At 43.8% G+C, this 22,104-nt stretch overlaps 1 protein-coding gene across 1 annotated transcript; it reads right to left on the bottom strand.

The window, feature by feature from the left end:
- Window positions 1–15,078: 15,078 nt before the first annotated feature.
- On the bottom strand, window positions 15,079–21,896 carry LOC117041474 (melatonin receptor type 1A-like). The gene is made up of 3 exons (XM_033140320.1): window positions 21,386–21,896; window positions 16,713–17,390; window positions 15,079–15,410 (listed from the first exon to the last, which is right to left on the bottom strand). Exons 1-3 carry the CDS (start codon window positions 21,573–21,575, stop codon window positions 15,310–15,312), a joined length of 969 nt encoding a protein of 322 aa, XP_032996211.1. The 5' UTR covers window positions 21,576–21,896; the 3' UTR covers window positions 15,079–15,309.
- Between the last annotated feature and the right edge of the window lie 208 nt (window positions 21,897–22,104).

Raw genomic sequence — 22,104 nt, forward strand, 5'->3', positions numbered from 1 at the left:
AACCCTCGAATCTCTTTGCTGCTGTCCTGAAATGCTTCTGTCTGACAGCTTACAGATTGCATTGAGCTTTAAATGTGTATCTGCATTCTTGGGGAAATGACATATAACTTGGAAGTGGCAGCAAGCACAGAACAGGAGAGAAACCAACATAAGTCTGTTAGCAGTTTTGTTTTGTTTTTTAAGTGGACTGCACAGATTGAAGAGCCTGTTGGTTATGTTCCCTTCTTGCTTTCTGCCCTGCCCCCTCCTCCACTTTTGGGTTCATATCAGCAGTAACGACGGAGTCATAGGTAGACTCAAGCACAATAAAATAAAATACAATGCACAGTACTTGGACCACTCCAATTGGGCTGTATGCTAAAGATGGCAGTTTCTGTTGCTTCTCCAATTGGGCTGTATGCTAAAGATGGCAGTATACTCCATGGCAGGGTATACTTGAGACTCTGTGGTTTCAAGAATACTGGGAGAAAGGTGCGTGTATGAATTGGGCATAGGATACAGTAATAATTTCAAAGAGGGAGGTAGTATTGATTATAATTCACGGCAGGACATAGTCAACTGTAGGATATAAGCCATCCTCTCCTGTTTTGCAATGGAAGTTGCAACGAGCAGTCGCTAAACATACGGTTTTGAAGAAACAGAAGCAGTGACCATACAAAATGTATAGAAATCAAAACTGTTGTTGCTGTGCCCATGTATTGGGTCACAATTCAATGGAATCTAACTGCCTACAAACGAGAGCCATTTTACATAAGAGAGAAAAAAGCAAGCACACCCATCTAGAGAGAGAGAGATGTAGGATGATTTCGGCTGTCCCTCTTGTGACTCCTATGCACACTGTTGGGAGCTTGCTGTGGAACATGACTTTCGTTTATTGTCATCTGTGCGGTCTTCACATGTGTACATTTTTTACTACACCTGCTGAGTAAAATGCCCTGTGTTAAAAGGCCCTGAAAAATTAACCAATCAAAGCCCCCCACCCAAAAAATAAAGGTGTTGAATATGTACATGAAAACTCTTACTTTTAAAAATAACCTTGTATTTTTCGTCTTCTACTATATTACTTCCTCTCCTGTTGATATAGGTTTTACAGTCACATTGCTTTTTTATAACTGGTCTGGGATTTTTTAAAAAAGCAAAACTTAATGTGCCAGCTAGTTTGGATGAAGTTATTTTGTCTAAAATTCAAATTTTGCACATTAGCTAGCCATAACTTGGGGTGCAATCCTAAATATGTCTACTCAGAAGTGACTCGTGCTGAGTTCAACTTAACTTTCAGTGTATGTTGCATGGTATTGTACACTTACTATTTTAACAAAGCCCATTTTAAACTTTATAGTGGAAGCAGACCAACTTCCTTTTTAAAAAATTGCTCAGAAGTATATTTTAATGGTTTGTTACGGCATTAATTTATTGAGTGTGTAATATAACTGTTTCTGGTTGCTAAAGTCCTTGCACATACGTACAGCTTACATTGCAGCGTCTTGCACTTCTGTCTTGATTCAGCAAGGCTTCCGAAGAATCCTGTATTTATTTCTCTGGGCGTAACAACTATTGAGTTTAATGGGATTTGCTTGTGGGTAAATTTGTGCAGAATTGTACTGTTAGTTTCTCAGCTAAACAAAGAAAGGTATGATGTGCATGGCAGCTAGAAACTTAGAGCAGCTAAGCAACATGGCTGCCTTTACAGAATTATAAAACCCCAAATTTCAGGCCGGGGGTTAGAAGTGGGAGATTTCATGAGTGCCAGAGATGACACTTCAGACATTGTACTTTACTGTTCATAAAAAAAAGTTTCTGATATAGCTTTGCTCAAGTGTAAATGTAAGGAAGTACTTATTCACACTTCCTTTTTAAAAATGTTCCTTTGACTATATAATATGTAATCATGACTCTTTATTAACTTTGGTGGCTCTGTGGGTTAAACCACAGAGCCTAGGGCTTGTCAATCAGAAGGCCGGCGGTTCGAATCCCCACGACAGGGTGAGCTCCCGTTGCTCGGTCCCAGCTCCTGCCAACCTAGCAGTTCAAAAGCACGTCAAGTGCAAGTAGATAAATAGGTACTGCTCCGGCGGGAAGGTAAACGGCATTTCCGTGCGCTGCTCTGGTTCGCCAGAAGTGGCTTAGTCATGCTGGCTACATGACTCAGAAGCTGTACGCCAGCTCCCTCGGCCAATAAAGCGAGATGAGCGCCACAACCCCAGAGTTGTCTGTGACTGGACCTAATGGTCAGGGGTCCCTTTACCTTTACCTTTAATGTAAATCCTACTACCACTCTCAGAGAAATGTAGAATAGCTTCCTATGCCCCCTTTTAATTCTCATTACACTACTACAAATGTATCCTTTCCTTTGAGGTAGACTTTAGGTTTACCCTGGAAAAGCATTTCTCTTCCTACATGGTAAGGAAGGCAGGAGTTTAGAGAAATAGGATTAAAAACTGGACAAATTCTCTATACAGTGGTACCTCGGTTTAAGAACAGTCCTGTTTACGAATGATTCTGTTTACGAACTCCGCAAAACCGGAAGTAGTGTCCCGGTTTGCGAACTTTACCTCAGTCTAAGAACGGAATCCAAACAGTGGAAGGGCACCGGCGGTAGGAGGCCTCATTAGGGAAAGCGCGCCTCATTTTAACAACGGTTTCGGTTTAAGAATGGACTTCTGGAATGGATTAAGTTTGTAAACCGAGGTACCACTGTACTGTCTTGTTACTCAATGCTGTGACATTAATTGAAATTGCTTACTTTTTGCCCACTGAATCCAGAACCTCAGTGTGGGCACTTAGAGTGCAGAACCCTGCTGTGTCGGTAGGCAGAAATTAGGGCACAATATTTTTAGATTATATTTTACAGAACACTCACACAGCTTTTAAGTAAGAATTACAGGAGATAAAATTTAATTGGCTTTAAACAGTGATTTCACAGCTTTCTTATGAGCTGGCATTTAGGCAGGCCATTCCCTCAAGACTATTTCTGATTGTTGCGCATTAGTTTACTAGAATCACTAGGGTTACAACTCATAGGGACTTTTACTTCCTACTGTTGCATCTTAATTTTTAGTGTCTGATTAGTGTCTGAAGACTAGCAGTTGTTTGTCGTAGGGTAAGCAGAACAAGGGAACTTTAAAGGGGCGATGAAGCAATCATTTGAGAACCTGAGTTGCCTTCATTTAGCCCTGGAGCTCATCCAGCTTCTCAGTTGAGTGCCATTTAAACTATTTTGCGTATCCTCTTAAAAATAACCTGCTGGAAGAAGATGATTTTTGCATTCTCCGGGTCAGAATGCCACCCTCTTCCTTTCTCTTCATATTATGAGGTGTCCTCCTTGACTTTTATTACTCCCATAATGTCCAGCATGGATAAACATTGAATTAAACATTCAGTACCACTGCATTTAGAAACATTTTAATCTGTCTTAATCTGTTACTGTAATGGTACCACAATAATTTCCAGTCTAATTAAATATTAGTTGAATTGCTCCTTTCAGTGTGAATAATGGTTCTACCTGACTCCTAGATAAATAAAACTGCTTTAACAGCCATGAATCTCTAACTGGAGATTGTGAGGGGACACCACAGATTAGTATCTGGATTACTGCTAAATATAACATGTATTGTTTGGGTGCTGGCAAATGCACTTATCTGTGCAGCCTTGTTACTGTTACCGGGTATATGGTGGTCTTTGGAGATCTATGGTTTATGAAGTACCCGTTTTACTTGCTGTTCAAAGTACCATGCAAGTGAACTGAGGCCTAGTTGTGCTCTGTACAGAACGCAGACAATAGGAACTGAATATTTTTACCCTGTTAAAACATTACCAGCACCTTGTGATTAAATCCAGAGAAGGATTTCCATGCCCCAGTTTCTGGACAGTTGATACCTGGTTAAGTTTCAAAATACTTTGTTGGTCTAGTTGAGACAATAATCTGACCTTTCACATACTCTCTCTGAGAGAGTCATCTGTATTGTTATTTCTGTGTTGACTTTGAAAAAAGGATAGAAAGGGCATTTCAATCTCAAACCAAATGTATGTTTCATTTTTTAAAAAATACTACCATGTTGATCACAGTTGTGGGAAAGGTGCTTACAAGATCCAAACGCAACTCAGGTCTTCCCTTAAATTTCTGTGGGAGGGGATTTGCTGGCTGTGACCTGCGTAAACTCACAGCAGAAGCTCCAAACTGGTAACGTTTTGCTCTGCACAATGACACATACAACATAGTTGCCAGATTGAAGCACATCATTTATGTGCCTCCTTATAGAAGACTATGGGAAAGCCTTGTTGCCTGTGCAGATCCAGCCTCTGGGATTACTTTGAAATCCCACGAGGTTATTCTGGGTTTGCCTGTGATTAGCTAGAGGAGAATATGGGAATGCCAGTGCTCCTTTGAAGGACCTTCCTGTGTTGTCTCATATACATATATATATATAGGGCAGATTCAAACAAACCAGTTTTTAGGGCAAGTTAAATTGGGAAATATGTTGATGTTTCTCAAAAACGACCAAGCAGAAGGAAATACATACGATTATCCGCAAAATGGTTGGGAAAGAAGAGGTAGCTTTGAAGATGGACAAAGGTGTGTGTGTGTGTATACGGAGTCATTCATTGTGTATTTATTTGTGCCTAAATTTGTCTGTTGCAAGCAAATGTTTTGTTTGCTGCTACTGTGCATATCAAGTGGAAATGCTCAGTTGTGTATGTGTGTATAATGGTGCTGTTCCTGAATCATGTTCTTTACTGGAAATATTATTCAATAAAGTCTGTTTTTTACTTTATAAGTATTCAATAATGACTTTGTTTGTATACGTCTCTTAATATCTAACTTAATCAGATTACTAATTTTAGTTATTTAAGCCTCTCTGGGTGAGGACTGGGTAACCACACAAAGAACTGGGTTGCTTTTTTAACCAGAAGCTTGGTGAGATGTCGCACAGAGTATTGTATGTTCTGATTTGTTTTACCTGGATTTTAATTGTCACTGTGTTTTTCTTTATGTAAATAGCCCTGGAAATTGTGTATATAATAATAATAATATGATGACGATGATGATTTCTGAATATGAGATCTTGATAAGAAACATGGTTCTAATGAAGAAAAATAAACTCAAAACTGTCTAGTCTTCCTTTATTATGCCTTAACGATACGTTTACTATCAACCTTTGATGCACTGTTTTGTGAGAGCGCTGTTTTCAGGCAAACAGTTCTCAGATTCTGAAAAATGTATTGGTTTTCCTCTCTCAGAATGTAGCTTTCTTTTCCTGATCAACTTACAGAAGTGCTTTAGACACAGTATTTTTATGGGCTGTCCTAAAGCCATCTCAAGGTAACCCAATAATGCAGGAACAGACATCCTGTGCAATCCCTTGGCCCTGATGTTGAACTATCATCCTTGACCGTTGGCCATATTGGCTACCGTAACCCTAACCTGCTCCCTGCTCTGAGGCCTTGTTCCCACAAACAATGTGCTTAAGAGCTGTACAGTGGTACCTCGAGTTACAAACGCCTCAGGTTACAAATCCTTCGGGTTACGAACTCTGCTAACCTGGAAGAGTTACCTCAAGTTGAGAACTTTGCCCCAGGATGAGAATGGAAATCGTGTGCTGGCGGCACAGTGGCAGCAAGAGGCCCCATTAGCAAAAGCACGCCTCTAGTTAAGAACAGTTTCAGATTAAGAACGGACCTCTGGAACGAATTAAGTTCATAACTAGAGGTACCACTGTATCTGGGTTGAACTTGACTGCAAATTGGGAGCTCATGTGATGGGATATTGCCCTTTTTGGAGGAAGGAAAACTAAGCTAGGAACTTTCTTCTTATCTTACTTTTCGGGTTGGTTTTGTTTTTTTTTGTATGGGACAGCATCATTTTAACCCTCTTCCCACCTGCACTCTGAAGAGGAGTGCAGTCCAGTGAGTGTCCACCATCTCATGTGTTTGGGATAAATACACTGAATCAGTTCCTCTGTCCTGGATTCCACTTAATCAGATGCATGAAATGTAATCCTCAGCTGTGGTGTGTATATAAACGTGTAAAAAGGAAAACATGTAAACGTTGGGAGTTTAAATGGCAATTAATGCCATTTAGGGAAGTTTTTAATGTTTAATGCCCTATTGTGTTTTTAATATTAGATTGGGAGCCGCCCAGAGTGGCTGGGGAAACCACCTGAAATGCGACATCACCTGTAAAAGCAGGGCTTTATTACCTACATCACAAAATTTAGCTCTGTGAAATATAATGTAAGTTATATCATAGCATAATTGCCACGATCCGGTGTCTCTTAATTGTTTTTTTCTTATGCACTTCACACACTCTGGAGAGTAGGACTGCAACAACTTGAGGCTGCCATTGATCTCTCTCATTTTTCACTATGATCTCTCATTTAGAATTCAGAACATGGCACCACTGGCTAATAATCTATAAAATTAGAATGTTTCAGTACTGAAAATTGGAAACCTAATTTTGAGATTGGCACATTTAAGTTTTGAAGTGAAAAATTGGAAGCCATGTACTTCGGAGTTGCAGGAAGAGAAATGAGCGAACAGGGTTTGTGTGTCTCTGTACATCTTGGCCATGTCAAACATTCAAACAAGTGATTTTATTTTTCTCCTGGGGACTGAGTAGATGATGGGCAACAATTAAAACGTCGTTATGCTTGCACCAATTATCTGAGAGGTGAAAAATTCCAGGGATTCCTGTATGTACGCAGCTCCACTTCGTTTTGAAAAGGACCACACAAGGCTTACAGCATTCTCGTAAGATTTGCTTTTATTTACAAATACGTCATTTTAAGCTCTGAACTGCCACTTGTGCTCAAATCACACCACAAAACACTGTTCCCCTATCATATTTTGGGGATTGGGGACCCCTTCAGAGAGCCAAAGAAATACCCATCGCTGACCTTGCCTTATAGTGGGCTGTATAAAACTATGCTCAGAATGTAGGGACGCGGGTGGCGCTGTGGTCTAAACCACTGAGCCTCTGGGACTTGCCGATTGGAAGGTTGGTGCTTCAAATACGTGCAACGGGTTGAGCTCCTGTTGCTCTGTCCCAGCTCCTGCCAACCTAGCAGTTCAAAAGCAAACTAGTGCAAGTAGATAAATAGGTACCGCTGCGTCGGGAAGGTAAACTCTGGTTTCCGTCATGATGTCCTGTTGCACCAGAAGCAGTTTAGTCATGCTGGCCACGTGACCCAGAAAGCTGTCTGTGGACAAACGGCAGCTCCCTCGGCCTGAAAGTGAGATGAGTTGCCTTTGACTGGATTTAATCATCCAGGGATCCTTTACCTTTAGCTTACCTTTACCTATACTCAGAATATAGCCACTGAAATAAATGAATTTAACATTACTTGTGTTCATTGATTACAGTGGTTGTGCTCTGGGTGTGACTGTAGTCTGAAGCAACTCATAGATTCCAGCTGCAGCTACAAGCTGCTTGCCTTTATGCAGACACTGATTTGCATGGGCCGTTTTTTGTGAGGGAGGAGATGAAGCCCTGATTCCAAAAGTTCTCCTTGCAAAAGAGTCCAGTGGGTGGTGAGTAATCTCCTTAGCAAAGGAAACATAATTGACTATTCTGTTAATGACTCCTTCCGACAGCCTGTTTACTGAGCATCCTGATTTGCTTGCATAAAGCATATGTGAAAGTTAGGCTAGTCTTTCTAAGCATGTATCCCAACTTGTTTGTAGAGGGTTTAGATGACAAGGAGTATTCATCCCAGTTTGCTTGTGGGTTGTTAATACATTTTCTGATGAATCATTTGTTCATCTGAAACTTTTCAATACATTTTAGAGCCACTTTCCTCAGTGGTTTTTTATAATGGACTTTTTGGGCTAAGACAATTGTTTAACCCACTTTCATTGTACAAAACTAAATATCTGACATGTACATTTATCCTGCCTGCAAAACTGACAGTATCCTAAAATAATCTCCAGGTTGGCCCTTTTATGATCTAGAATTGTAGAGGTTGGGGGGGGGGCTGGTAGGACACCCAACCCCAATCCTATAAAACTATGAACCTAAGTAAAAATACCCATACCAAGTATCAAACCTCAGCTAAACCAGTATGTAAATTTTATGCATCAAATACTGTAGCTCCCTACATGGGAAACCTCAGTGGAGGCCGTTCACATTGTCTGCTGCAAGTCATAAAAGGCCGGATAACTGAGTGGTGTCCATGAATGTGTCAAGTGGCCTTTTGCAATGGCAAACAAGAAACGAGTCCGACACATGGGACTTTGCCAGTTCTGTATGTCAGATGTGTGGCTTACTCTTCTGACAAAATGTATTTTTTTGGTTATTTTTCTACAGTTCCCAAAATGACTTCAAAAACATCCCGGAGGAATTAGCAATCATCACATCATACTTTCCATGGGTTGATTATTTACACAGGAATGCCTAGTTTTGCCCTCAGATGTTGGGGAGCAGTTCGGTGCTGGGGTGGGACTGGACCACATGTCCTTCTATGTGACCCAGTTGCAAGATTCTTTAAGACGCTCCAAGTATGAGGCATAGCGACATCTAACTAAGTCTATCATTTCAAAAGACTATTGTTGCACGGCACCCCAATCTCCGAGCGATGCAAGAATCCAGAGCTTCTAGGCACTTACCAGAGGTCTATGTTTCCTTTTGGAAATGAGGCACAGCAAAGACTATGGTGTCCTTGTGATATACGGTTTATTTACACAAAAGAGGTTTAAAGACTCTCTCATGGCAAATCTTAAAAAATGTAGCATGAACACGACAATTGGGAAACACTGGCCTGTGAGCTCTCCAATTGGAGAGCAGCCTCTACCAAAGGTGTCATGGGCTTTGAAGACACTCGAACTCAGGACGCAAGGGAGAAACGCGCTAAGAGGAAGGCAAGCTTGGCAAATCCAAACCATGATCAACTCCCACCAAGAAACCTATGTCCCCACTGTGGAAGGATGTGTGGATCCAGAATAGGCCTCCACAGTCACTTATGGACTCACTGTTAAAACAGTGTTCATAGAAGACAATCTTACTCAGCTACGAGTGATCGCCAAAGAAGAAGGTGATGGTGGGGCTCGCAGTATTGATACCCCAAAATGGTCTTGCTTCTCCCATAACTGCAACCTTGGATTCCAACAGAAATCAACATGTGGCTCTGACCCTCTCCTCAGCTTGCTTCCTGCAACATCACTGCCAAAAGCCCATCAACTCTAAAATTCTGATCTTGTCTTCAAACTAACTCAGAGCTGAGGGAGGGGCCTGTCCCAATTTCCATCTGCCACAGAGTCCCCTCTCTCCGGCTTTCCTGATAGGGTTCCCTATGTTTTTGGTTAATGGCTGATGTCCCAGGTCATTTCCTGAACACAGGGAGTTCGTATGGCCTGTTATTTTAAAGCTTTGCCAAATCCAATGTCCAGCAGCCAATTTTAACACTCCAGGCATCAAGTTCTAACACCTACCAGTCCCAGGAATTTAGGGGAATCTGGCACTCACAACTCATAACATTACTTTAGGAACATTTGTTGGCAACATTTGTTTGGCATATTTGTGTGTGTGTGTGTGTGTGTGTGTGTGTGTGTGAGAGAGAGAGAGAGAGAGAGAGAGAGAGAGAGAAGATTATGATAAAGTATTGCAGCCGATTCCACTTGATTGTTGAAGCTTTGGCAAGCCCTAACAACCAGCTGATCCTTGATGCTTGCAGAGACCCCTGTACTGCACTTTGAAGCCCCAACAATCAGCTGATAGTTGGAGCTTCAAAGTGCCTTTCAAAGGGTTCTGAGGGTGCAACCTCCTTTTTGCCCCAGCTGTGACTTTACACACCTGATAGGGCAGGGTGGAGGTTCCCCGCCTCTTCTGTATACTATAGCATAGTACTGGATAGAAATTTGAAGCCAGAGTTCCCGGAGGATGGAATTTTGCTCTGTTAAGAGGGGACTCTCCTGCTGGAGGAATGGGGTCGTGGGGAGGCTTGTTCTCACCAATTCCTCTTTCCTTCCCTGCAGTTCACGTGCTTCTCTGGGCAAACTTCTGGAACAGGGTGGGCAGTGGTGGCTGCAGGAGGAAAGGGGCACTGGCAAAACTGGCAAACCCTCACTTCCCCCCCCTCCCTGTGGTGCTACCAAGGCAGGACTTCAGGGCAGAAGTCAAAACTCATTTTAGGGGAGAAAGCAGACTTAGGATACAAATGTGATAGGAGCGGGGAAGCAGAAAAATCCGGAGTTTGTGGTAAATTTTTATTGTTGTTGTTAAATCACTCCTAGGGCCTGAGAACCTCAAATTGATTTTTGGTTGGAATTTTTAATAGGGTTCAGCTGAAATGAGTTCAGCTGAAGTCTGAGCCAGATTCCATTGTCCATTTATTGTATGCTTGGGAAGTGGGAAGCTGATCTTGGCATCCTAAAGGAAGGAACATCAGAAGTATGATGTTCCCACATTAGCCTCTGAAAAAATCTTGCGCCGTTAGCATGAGTCTGTGTGCTTTCTGTCCACCAGAGGGCACTTCACTTGGTTTCAAATGTGCCATTGGCACCTTTACAATTGACAACTGTGCCAGGAATAACACAGCCCTCCGAGTTGGCCTCCCCAGGCAATCAGTGTACAGTGTGAAAATGCACGATCTGTCAATCATTTGTTGAAGGGGACTTGAAGCATCTTCCCATAATTTCTTCTATTTCGGTTATGTTTTCCCAGCAACCAAACTGCCAACGGAATCCTTCTCTCCAGCAAACATAGAGTCCTAAGAATAGGGAGGCATAAGACCCATAGAGTTCAATGGAGTTTATTTACAAATAAGTGCACGAAAGGTTGCAGCCTTAGTCAATCCATAAATCATTCCATTAAAAATCTAAAGCCAGATTTTTTAATGATTTAAGTCCCTGGCTTTTCATAAAGATTTGAACTCTTCATGCCCTGAAACTCAACATAAGTTGAACATTACTTGTAGATTATGGGAAATGTTAATTAGTGTCATGGTTTTCAAATCCTGATAAGCACACCCTCCCCCCCCCCAATTCTTTTGGACTTCATCAGATATTTAGAGAGCAATTTTCTACATCACTGCTGATCAAAGCTTCCATGTTCCAGTGCCAAATTTCTCCTCATGTCCTTGTACTGAAAATATTTGTATTGCCCAAATTCTATTCTACTGTTTTGAGATGGCTGTGAGAATAGAGAGGCTTGGTTTGTATTTTTAAACAGTGGGAAAAAAAACCTGGCTGACATAGTAATGAGATGTGCTTTATTTGAAGGTGAATAGGTTACGTTTTCCTCCCCCCCCCCCTACGCACAGGTCCTGTAGCTTCCCAAGTGCCATCTTTTGCATTACGGTTAAATGCACAGAAGTTCTCTCCACCTCTGCATCTGGCCACTTTCCTGTAGGGATAAGCAACCCATGGCCCTCCAGATGTTGCTGGGCTCCAATTTCCATCAGCAGCCCTTTCCCCAGTGTAGTCAATAACCAGGGATGATAGAAGCTGTCGTACATCATCTGTAAAGCCACAGGTTCCCCACTCTTGCTTTAATGGGGAGAACCCAAATTTTCCAGTTTTAATCATGGAAAACATGTTGTATACTGTGACTTCCATAGCTGCTACATCTATCTATCTATCTATCTATCTATCTATCTATCTATCTATCTATCTATCTATCTATCTATCTATCTATCTCTATCATCTCTGTCTCTTATCTCCATCCATCCACCCACCCACCCACCCACACATACCCCCTTTTGACAGGGAATCTGCCATGTGTATGACACGTTTGTTTGCAGGTGTGTTAAATCCATACCTGTTCCAATGCTTCTGCAAGATGTACCACCTCTCAACGTTTAAGACAGTCTGATCCTGCACTTTTCTTTAGAAATGTGATTGGCTGGTCTCTCATTCCTAGACCCTGTTCCATGTGTCATCATTTTTTAAAGTTTCAATTGTTGCGGGGACCCTGCACACCAGCTAACAGTTTCTAACTTGCTGCTGGCCACCTTGAGGTTTTTTGGTTTTTTTTTAAAGAAAGGTGGGATGAAAATGTTACCTTAATAATAATAATAATAATAATAATAATAATAATAATAATAATAATTTTATTTATACCCCGCCCTTCCCAGCCAAAAAAAAACCGGGCTCAGGGCGGCTAACACTAATTAAAATCACAGCAAAAAACATAAACACAATCAATTTAAAATAACAGATTAAAATACAAATTTAAAAATTTAAAAATACTGCAAGTGTCCCAGGAAACGAAGTTAAAGAGAAGGCAGGAAAGATGGGGGCCAAGAGAACCCTTTCTCTGTTATTCTTTAGTGACTTATGGGGATATATGTAACAGATAAAGGCAGCGAAACTTCCAGGCTCTTACTATTGGAAGGGAAGGCAGTGCTCTCTCCACACACAGAAGGACAGTTTCAGTTTCTCATTTTTCCAATCTTAAATTATTCATATTTTTGCATCCCTTTGTCATTTTTTCCCTTAAGAATCCTCCACCCACATTTCTCCTAATATGAATGTTTGCATGCAATATTCCCTAATGTAATCTCTCTTTTTTGCAATTTCCCCCAATAAAACACATTTCTGTATGTTATATTCACTAATCTGTGCATTTCTGTGCACACTTTACCCTTGTATATGCAGTTTTGTGCACATTGCTTGGCTGGAGAACTGCATTGCAAAATTCAGAGAATGCGAATTTTGAAAGATGGCAGTGTTTTGGTTTCTGTATTGTTCCATAAAGTGTGAATTATGTAAACCCTGAACTGAATCGAACCCTATTTCCACAGAACACTGACACTCTTTGGAAAACGACAAAGCCCCTTGTACGGTGGGAGGAAATGCAGCTGTTTGCTGTTCCAGAAGAGGAAGCAGATTCACAAAAAGATTTAGCCCAATCCAAGTCTTACTCTCCCATTTTCCCAATGTACAGGAATGGGAGCAGGGCTGACCAGAGCATCCACAGCCTCCATGTCACATGTGTCAATTAGCCCCACCCCCTGGGGACTACATGTAGTTTATGCACACCAAGGCTCCATCCTTGCAGATGTTTGTGCTGTAAGTGTGCACACCGAGGAGCCTGGGAGTAGTTTGCACCTGCGACATCAGAGGTGTGGCTACTCAAGGCATTCAGAGCAAAATTTCTTGTGTTTATAGAAATGCCCAGTGCAGGCTACAGAAAGAAATACACATGCATTTAGAGTAGTGGGTTGCATTTTATATGTCGAGGGCAAGAGAAGGCTTCAAACAGTTCCATATCCATCTCCTCTCACCATCAGTCTTTCAGCTTGTTGGATAGGTCACCCTCTGTTGTTTTTTTTTTTAAATGATTTATTGCATTCTGATCCATATCCATGCCAGTTGTTTCAGCAGTAAATGTTCTTAAAGCCTGTTGCACCAGGGTTGCTGAAGATTCCACACAGAAACTTGGCTCGGTCTTTGGGGCCTGCTGCTCTTCTATCAACCTGGAAAGGTTGAGTTACAGGTGGGTAGCCGTGTTGGTCTGCCATAGTCAAAACAAAATCGAAAATTCTTTCTAGTAGCACCTTAGAGACCAACTGAGTTTGTTCCTGGTATGAGCTTTCGTGTGCATGCACACGAAAGCTCATACCAGGAACAAACTCAGTTGGTCTCTAAGGTGCTACTAGAAAGAATTTTCGATTTTGTTCTGGAAAGGTTGGTGATCGTTTTCTGTGGAATTTCATCTAACCCAATGAGTTGTAATGATGGGCTGGGTTTCAGAGTGTTCTTCTGACTACCTTCATTTTTCATATAAGGGCTTTCCGTTATCATTGAACATCCATCTCAATAGTATTCACATTTGACCATCAACTTCTTTTGAAAGTTTGCACAAATATGTCTTCTGCTGAATCAGACCATTGAACTCTCTAGCTCAGTAGGGTCTACACTGACTGGCAGCAGCAGGTCTCTAGGATTTTAGACCCTCAGCTTTACCCAGAGATGCTGGAGACTGAAAATGGGATCTTCAGCATCCAAAGCAAATGCTCTACCACCAAGCTAAGGCCCTACATAGATCTCTCTGGTTCTCTTACCCTTTCTGGAGATGTGCTGGGTGTCTTTGTACTAGGCAGACAGAAAGACAGGGACCTGGCCTTCTTCCATATGCTTGGTTGTGCTTGGCACAACTGAGCAAAATGTGGGCAGTAGAAAACTGGAAAGATTATCCGGCTGGACTGTGCACTGACCTGGTAAGGCCTGACTATCCTACCCCTACTTGACTCCATCCCCTGCCTTGCTGAGTTCAAATCTGCTCTGGGACAAGTATGAGCAATGGAAGGATGGAAAGCTGATTTTCGCATTGCCTGGAAGAACATGGCCTCATTCCCACCTTCACTCCGAACAAGAAGAGCCAAAGGAGACACTTCTTCAGGTAGCCAAGGGATAGCCTCAGGGATTAGATCCCTGTAATTGCCTATTTTTTTATTTTGGAGCAGGCACCCTGACTCCTCTAGCTCACAAACATGGGACTTTCCAAAAGTTGAGCCTGAAGTTTTGCAATGGGCTTCCTGAAATCTAGCATTCTCCTGTCCCTTTTTCCTAGCTTGCACTCAGTTTTGAATTCCTCCACCAAAAAGAGATGGTAGCCAAAGTGAATTACGCAGATATTTTCCAAATCATTTCACTTTGATCAAAGAAACCACAAGAGAAAAATCTGTGCACACTTTTGGGGGTCCTCGATGCATGCCTGAGCATAGATTTTTGAACTGTGATAAAAAAAAATTCATACCAGTATTGTTTAAATTTCAGCAGTCCATTTCTCTCTCTCAACCCCAAAACATTTTTGTGTACTCAGCCCAGCTGATGATCCATGTACAAAAACCTGCAGCTCTGTGCAGATTGCATTCTCAGAATCTACCGAAGAAAGAAATCTACCGAGAAAGAAAGCACCAGTCATAATTCTTTCCTAGTCAAGGTCCCTGGACTTCGTTCAACAAAGCCCATTTTGGGGATATTGGATAGCTTCTCAAAAACAATCTCAAATGCTGTGGGACTTTAAGAATAAAGTAGAGAAACCAGCGAGATGTTCCATATGGAGAGTAGGACAAAATTATTACAATAATTATTTGCTAAGAATTATTTGGTTCAGCTCTTATCAGCCACCACGGTGATTTTACTGATAAGAAAAACTAAGGAAGCTGATGTTTGCTATGCCAACACAGCTCTCAAGTGCTACTCTCAAACCTCACTGAACAAGCCATTGCAAGCCACCATCTAGCACCCTGTTGCAGGCAAGTAACAAACAACTCTTTTGCAGATTATTTCTCAAGTTACAAAAAGTATTCCGGTAACTTTGCTATCCGACACCCAACCTCTGAAACCCATTTGGGCTTCGGTGGATTTCTTTCAGTCAGTTCTGCAAACCAGCTGGCAAAGGGTTAGTATGATTTTCTTGTACTCCTTTCGGAAATTGTGATTCAGAGCTCCATAAATCACGGCGTTTAAGCCAGTGTTTTTCAACCACTGTTCCGCGGCACACTAGTGTGCCGCGAGATGTTGCCTGGTGTGCCGTGGGAAAAATTAAAAAATTAAAAAGATTTTTTTAAAAAAGTCAAATTTTCGCCGCGCGACCAACAGCCGAAATGGAGCTTGCGGCGCCAGCAGCCCCACCCACTGAGCAACCGCCGAGCCTTTCCTTTCCTCCCTCAGCTTGGAAACAACGGCAGCCGGCAGAGCCCAGGCGGGTTCTTACGGCGGAACCACCAACTGCAACCTGCCGGGTAGTTTCTCGCGCTGCGTGCGCAGGCGCACTGCGCCAACCCGTTGCTCGCCCTCGTCCTCTTCCCCCCACCCCCACGCATCGCCACGAGGAGGTGGGAGGGAACTCGAGTGAAAAGTCACACCCACTCCTAGGGGAGGGTGCACGCACTTAACAGTCAGGGACTGAGGCAGCGGAGGCGGGGCTAGTTTAAAAATAGTTGGGTTGCGCTGGATTCTGAGGGAGAAGCAGCAGCGCGGTTGCTGTTCTTGGGGAGCTGAACAGTCGAAAAGGGAAAAGGCAGCCAGGCTCAGGGAAGAGCTGTGCAGCTCCTTCTGATATGCCTATGTAGGCTATGTATTAAGTTGTTGGTGAGTACATAGTGTAAGCACGTCTCTTCTGGCTCTTTTTTTTTAATAAGTTAAAGCCTCATATGCCAAGTTACATTTCATTCGGGTTAAATTTTGTCTCACTGGCAATATGCTGGCCAGTCAGTGGATTCACAGTCTCTCTATATACCGGTAGCACCTTCTGCTCTGTCCGTCTTGATTCAAAGGGAAGAGCCTGGACTGTATCGCTAGCTGCCAAGAACCAGAAGAGACTTCCTGACATATGCCAAATATATCCTTAATTATATTGTACCTTTTTGTGGGTTTTAACTGGAACCTGGTGTGAGAGCCAATCCTGACTGAAAAGCAGTACATTAATAAGTTAATATTACGTAGTGCAATCCTATGTATTTTATTTAGAAGGGACTCTTATCTAGTTAATATCAGCTTTGTGTTCAGCCAAACAGGCCCTGGTTGCGCACTGAATAAAGTATGTTATAATTTTTCATATTTCTGTTTACTTACTATTTCATAATAAAGTCATTATAAAATACTTTCTTTGTGTTTATTTGATTCCTATTCAAGAGAATTACTTTATGTATAGTCAATATAGGCACAGAGTTAAATTTTTTAACATTTTCTAATGGTGGTGTGCCTCGTGATTTTTTTCATGAAACAAGTGTGCCTTTGCCCAAAAAAGGATGAAAAACACTGGTTTAAGCAGCTGTTAAAGTATGCCATGAAGTAGCTGCCCGTGAAGAGCCATTTAGGGATGGAAGGTTCCAGAGCTGGCTTCAGAGCCACGACAAAACCAATGAAGTTCAGCGGTGCCCAACAGATGGCAAAAAGCACAAAGACCATAAACATGGTGAGGAAGTTCCGGAAGTCGTGCGGCTTCATTTTGGGCCGGACGTCGGGCTTGACTCGCCGCCGCACCTGGAGCACCAAGGCCCAGATCCTCAGGTAGCAGAAGCTGACAATGGCGATGGGCAGGAAGAAATGGACCACCACCACCGCAATGGTGTAAAGGGAGCTGACGGACTGGGCAAAAGTGCAAGAGTACACCCGCGGGTCGTACCTGAGGGAGTCCACAAAGAGGTTTGGCATGATGGCCAGCAAGGTGAGGGCCCAAACGACCCCCACGTAGCCCAGTGTGTTGCCGAGGGAGAAGACCTTGTCGTACTTCAGGCTGTGGCAAATGTAGCAGTAGCGGTTCAGGGCGATGCCGGTGATGTTGAAGATGGAGCCAACGACGCTCATCCCCATCAGGAATCCACTGACCTGACAGTGGAGGTAGCCCATGACCCACTCGTCATGGAAAATGGCGATCAGGGCCAGCGGGTAGGGGTACAGAGCCACCAGCAAGTCTGCAAAAGCCAGGCTGACCACAAAGGCATTCCCTAGAATTCAAAAGTTGAACAGTTAAAGGCACTTGAAAAGTAACCATTGTTAATAAACAACTAGCAACATCCTTTTTTAAAATAAAAACTACCGGTGCCTGCATACTTGTACCCTTAAGCTTCTTGTCTATATTTGAAATACAGTCGTACCTTGGAAGTCGAACGGAATCCGTTCCGTAAGTCCGTTTGACTTCCAAAACGTTTAGAAACCAAAGCACGGCTTCTGATTGGCTGCAGTCAATCGGAAGCTGTGTTGGACGTTCCACTTCCAAAAGAACGTTCGAAAACTGGAACACTCACTTCTGGGTTTTGATTTGTTCGGGAGCCAAGGTGTTTGAGATCCAAGGTATGACTGTAGCTTGTGTTTTCATTCTGCTGCCCAATGTTAGGCTTGAACCCATGACCCCGAGATTAAGAGTCTCATGCTCTACAGACTGAGCTATCTCAGAGAGTAAAAAGCCCACCCACTCAGTAAAAAATGGCCTGCTTTCACCTGTGTCCTTGTCACTCAGCACAAAAACAAGAGGAAGACATTTGTGCACTTGATGTTCCGGAATTTTATTTATAATAATAATAATTTTTAATTTATATCCCACCCATCTGGCTGGGTTTCCCCAGCCACTCTGGGCAGCTCCCAACAGAATATTAAAAACACAATAAAACATCAAACATTAAAACTTCCCTAAACAGGTTTGCCTGTTTTATTTTAATTACAGGTTAAATAAAATAGCCCTTAATCAAAATGTTTTAGACAATGTATACCTGAGTTTCTGCCATTTCACAACTTACTTTTAATACTGAGATCATGGACCTCTGGTATAAGCAGAAAGTGAAACACAAGTGTGGTCACTCAGGCTAATAATTGTGAACGCCTGGTTCTGTTTCACTATTGTTTATGGCTAGCAAGCCCCTGCTGTTTAATTGACCCAAGGACAGAGAGGGTGTATTTATTATTCCAGATATGGATCTCAGCAGTAACCCCAGATCTTATAATTCTGTATGTTTCCCACCACCCCTTGTCTACAAAGCAATTATAAGAAGTGTGTCATTATTTTTGCTACTTTATATTAGAAAAACCGCAAGCACGCAAGCTGTTTGCAGTGTCTACAGATGGACAAAACCAGCAAGAGAGCCCTACATGTTTATCCCCAAACAGAAGTGCAGCTGCTGTTTGCTGAAGCTGCTCACAGCAAAATTTCAATAGACGGAAAGGCTGTTTGTTCCAGACACCCTGGGTCAGGCACAAGCGAAACTAAGCAGGGAATGCAAGTGGACACGGCAGAGCCAGCCATATCCTCAGGCTCAAAAGCTTCAGCTGTGTTTTCTACTTGAAGATAACACGCAATGAATTCAAACTACTTGTGCAGAAGTGTGCTTGAGATATTATTGCTCAACAGGGTTTTTGTGTAGGCACAAAAAGGACAGCCATTCCGAGCCAGGTGGTGAGACCAGTGGCCATCCCATTTTATCTAGCTCTCCAAACTGATGACCTCCAGATGTTTTGGATTTGCAACAGCCCCATTCAGAATAGTCAGTGGTGAGGAATGATGGGAGTTGTAGTCCACAGCATCTGAGGAGGGGGGAGGGACACCAGGCTGGTCTGTTATCTTGCATTAACAGGGATTAGTGATATGTATGTGTGTATATGTGTGTGTGTGTGTGTGTGTGTGTGTGTGTGTGTGTGTGTCAGACAACAGCTACATAGGTGAAGCTGCCCAGAAATTATCAAGTAACCTATGGCTTGTAGCCAGAGGTGGAGCAAGGTGGGTGCGGCCCACCCCAGGTGTCATCCCTGAGGGGGGGTTACATTGCCATGGGTGGCTCCCCCCTCGACGCTCCCTGCCACTGCTAGCGCCGCCGCTGCCCGTCCCTATGGGCACCGCATAGCACGCTCCGTCCCTAGCCCCTATGGGTGCCGTGCGGCATTCGCCACCCCAGGTGCCCGAGAGGCTTCCTCTGCTCATAGCTTATCTCCTTAAATTCCTTCAGTGCTTTCTTCATGCACCACTAAGTCCACCATGCCCCACAACCACAAATTCAGTATTATGGGAATTCTGTCAACCTCCCTTCCCATTGAGGTTGGACAGGACCCCTTCCTGTTGAATTTCCAGCACCTACTAAGGTCTTTTAAAAATTCCCTCAGACATGTTAATTGAAGTCTGGTTTTATAGTTTTAATCTTTTCTGTATTGTATCCCTTGTATGCTGCTTAGAGATGCATGCAGTTAAGCAGTATATACAGTACATTATTGAATAAAATTAAATTATGCAAAGCTGTACTCAAAACACCCTGCACTTTCCCCACCTTCATGTAGCTGATTCAGAGTCTCTGTGTTTTGGAGATCACTTTGAAGGCAACTTCAAATAATTCTGAATCAGGGACAGGGAAGCCTATGGCCAGATATTGTTGGATACCCGCAGCCAGGATCAGAGCCGTCTTTCCCATACGGCTTAGTGGTACGTTGCGCCAGGGCGCTGGCCTCTCAGGGGTGCCCCAGCGAGTGGGGGAGCTGTGCGGCTTTGCTGGCGGCCTCCCTGCATGTCCGCCAGCTGCACCCCGTCAACCATATGGCTGACTGGTGTGCAGCTTGCCTCCACGGGAGGAGAGTGATCCCCGCAGAGGCTTATGATAGAAGCTGCACCCTACCAACTATATGGCTGGCAGTGCGCAGCTTTGTAACCCCCCCCCCCACTATCAGTGGTAATTTGGGGGGCGCTGAGCGGATATTTGCTAAAGACGGCCCTGGCCAGGATGGCCAACTGGAGAGCCACAGGACCCCAACCCCTGATTTACAAGTTGTGTTTTCTAGAAAGCAGGACATTTTTCAGAAAATGAGGTGTCCTCAAAGGCGTCCCAGATCATAAGAATGCCATCTTTCCGGATCAGCCCAAAGTCTGATGGTTTAAAACTGTATGAGGGTGTTAAAAATATCTTCCCAAAGCAAATCTCTCTAGTCTTCAAAACAGAGAGTTGCTATTCAGAATTATTTCATATCCAGGGCACTTTCAAACCATCTAGCTAATTTTGGGTGAGATTCGATCATGCACCAGCTTATTCAGGCTGCACAATTAAAAGCTGATTTTACGCTCTTGCACTGTGGACACACTCTCCTAAAAGACTGGATTGGGACTGTGTGTGTTTTGCAATAAGGAAAGTTGCAGGGGAAATGTGCTGGAAAGTGTGGCTAACACACTTGTTTGGATGCATGGGTGTAGCCAGGATTTTTGTTAGGGGGGAGGCAGCCAAAGTTGTTCAGCTTTTTTAGGAGATGCCCCCCCCCAGTTGTTGAGCTTTTGGGGGGAAATATACCTGCCCCAAAGAGGACATTAACGGGGGCAGGCTTCTCCAGGGGAGGGACGGGCACAACCTCAGTTAATTGAGTTCTTTCATTGCTTTTCAATAATTTTTGTGGATCTAGGGTTACGTCCATGTTTGGATGTAAGTCATCTAATGTCCCTGCAAACAACGCTCAATAAACATGCCATCTGCCCCCTAGAAAGGGAGTTTATTCAGAAAGTAGGTGCTCTTGAATGAACCCAAGGTGGCATCCTGCACTTCTTCTGACCAAGGAGGGTCCTGCTCAGACAGCAAATATCTGCATGCCTAAATAAAATAAATAAATGTCAGCACTGGGCTTCTTCTGCATTTCATCATATATTGTGGGGGAGAAATGCCTCTCCAGAATCTAATTTGGTGCTACAAGAAAATTTATCTAGGAGATCCTGCTGGGCAGACACAGCATGATATTCTGCTTCTGCTGGAGCGAAGACTCTCAGCAGTTCCTCAGACAGGCAGTGGAGAATGGGAACTTGGAACAAGGAGGGCAGATTCTTCTGCATCCTGCTACCTTTACAGACAGGTTAAAGAATGGGCAGGCAACCCCATCCTAGGCCAAACCCCGGTCAGTTATGGTAGCATCTGAGGCTGAACGAGAGCGGTGCAGGATGCTGTCTCTGGGGACAGGTGTCATTTGGCCAGCAATACCATTACTGTACCTGCTTTCCTCAGTTTCTTGTTCTTGTACACGGACAGGATCACCAGCAGGTTGCCCAGAATGTCCACGGCGATGGTGACAATGAGGACGACAGCAAGGAGGGCCACCACCCAAACGGGATAGGGACCCGCCTCTTCCCTTTCCAGCCGGGCAGACTGATTCTTCCGCGGCAGCCACCCTTCCTCTTCCATCCTCGCTTATTGGGGGTTGAGGTGGGGGGCTCCCACCACCTCCGATTTCCGGGCGGGGGGAGGTGATAGTGCAGGGCAATCGAGGGCGACCCCCAACTTGAGAGGAGGAAGCTCATCGCACGGGGATCGAGGGGGGCAACGCTTCCCAGGCTCCTGCCAAAGCCGGGCGCGAAGGCAGCGCCCAGCAACGCTGCATGGCCTCTTTGGAAACCGGCGCAGCAAACGCTAAGCCCGGAGGAGAGCGTTGCGCGCCGCCTTGCAGAAGTTTTGCAGAGAAGTTGCTCGCGGCGGGGAGAGGCGCATGGCTTGGACTCCTCCTCCTCCTCGTGGTGACTCGGAGGCAGCCGGGTGGCTTATTTGGAAAGACTCTTGCCGGCCGATCCACAACTCCGGGGTTTGGCAAAGACTCAGGGCAGAGGAATCGGGGAAATCTTCCCGGCTGGTTTCGTCTGAGCGCTCCGTTCCACCGGGTCCCTTTTCTTATGAGCCGCGGACGGATCACCCAGAAGCTGCTGAGCCCAACGAGATT

The sequence above is a fragment of the Lacerta agilis genome, chromosome 2 (assembly GCF_009819535.1).
Source record: "Lacerta agilis isolate rLacAgi1 chromosome 2, rLacAgi1.pri, whole genome shotgun sequence".
NCBI lineage: Eukaryota > Metazoa > Chordata > Lepidosauria > Squamata > Lacertidae > Lacerta > Lacerta agilis.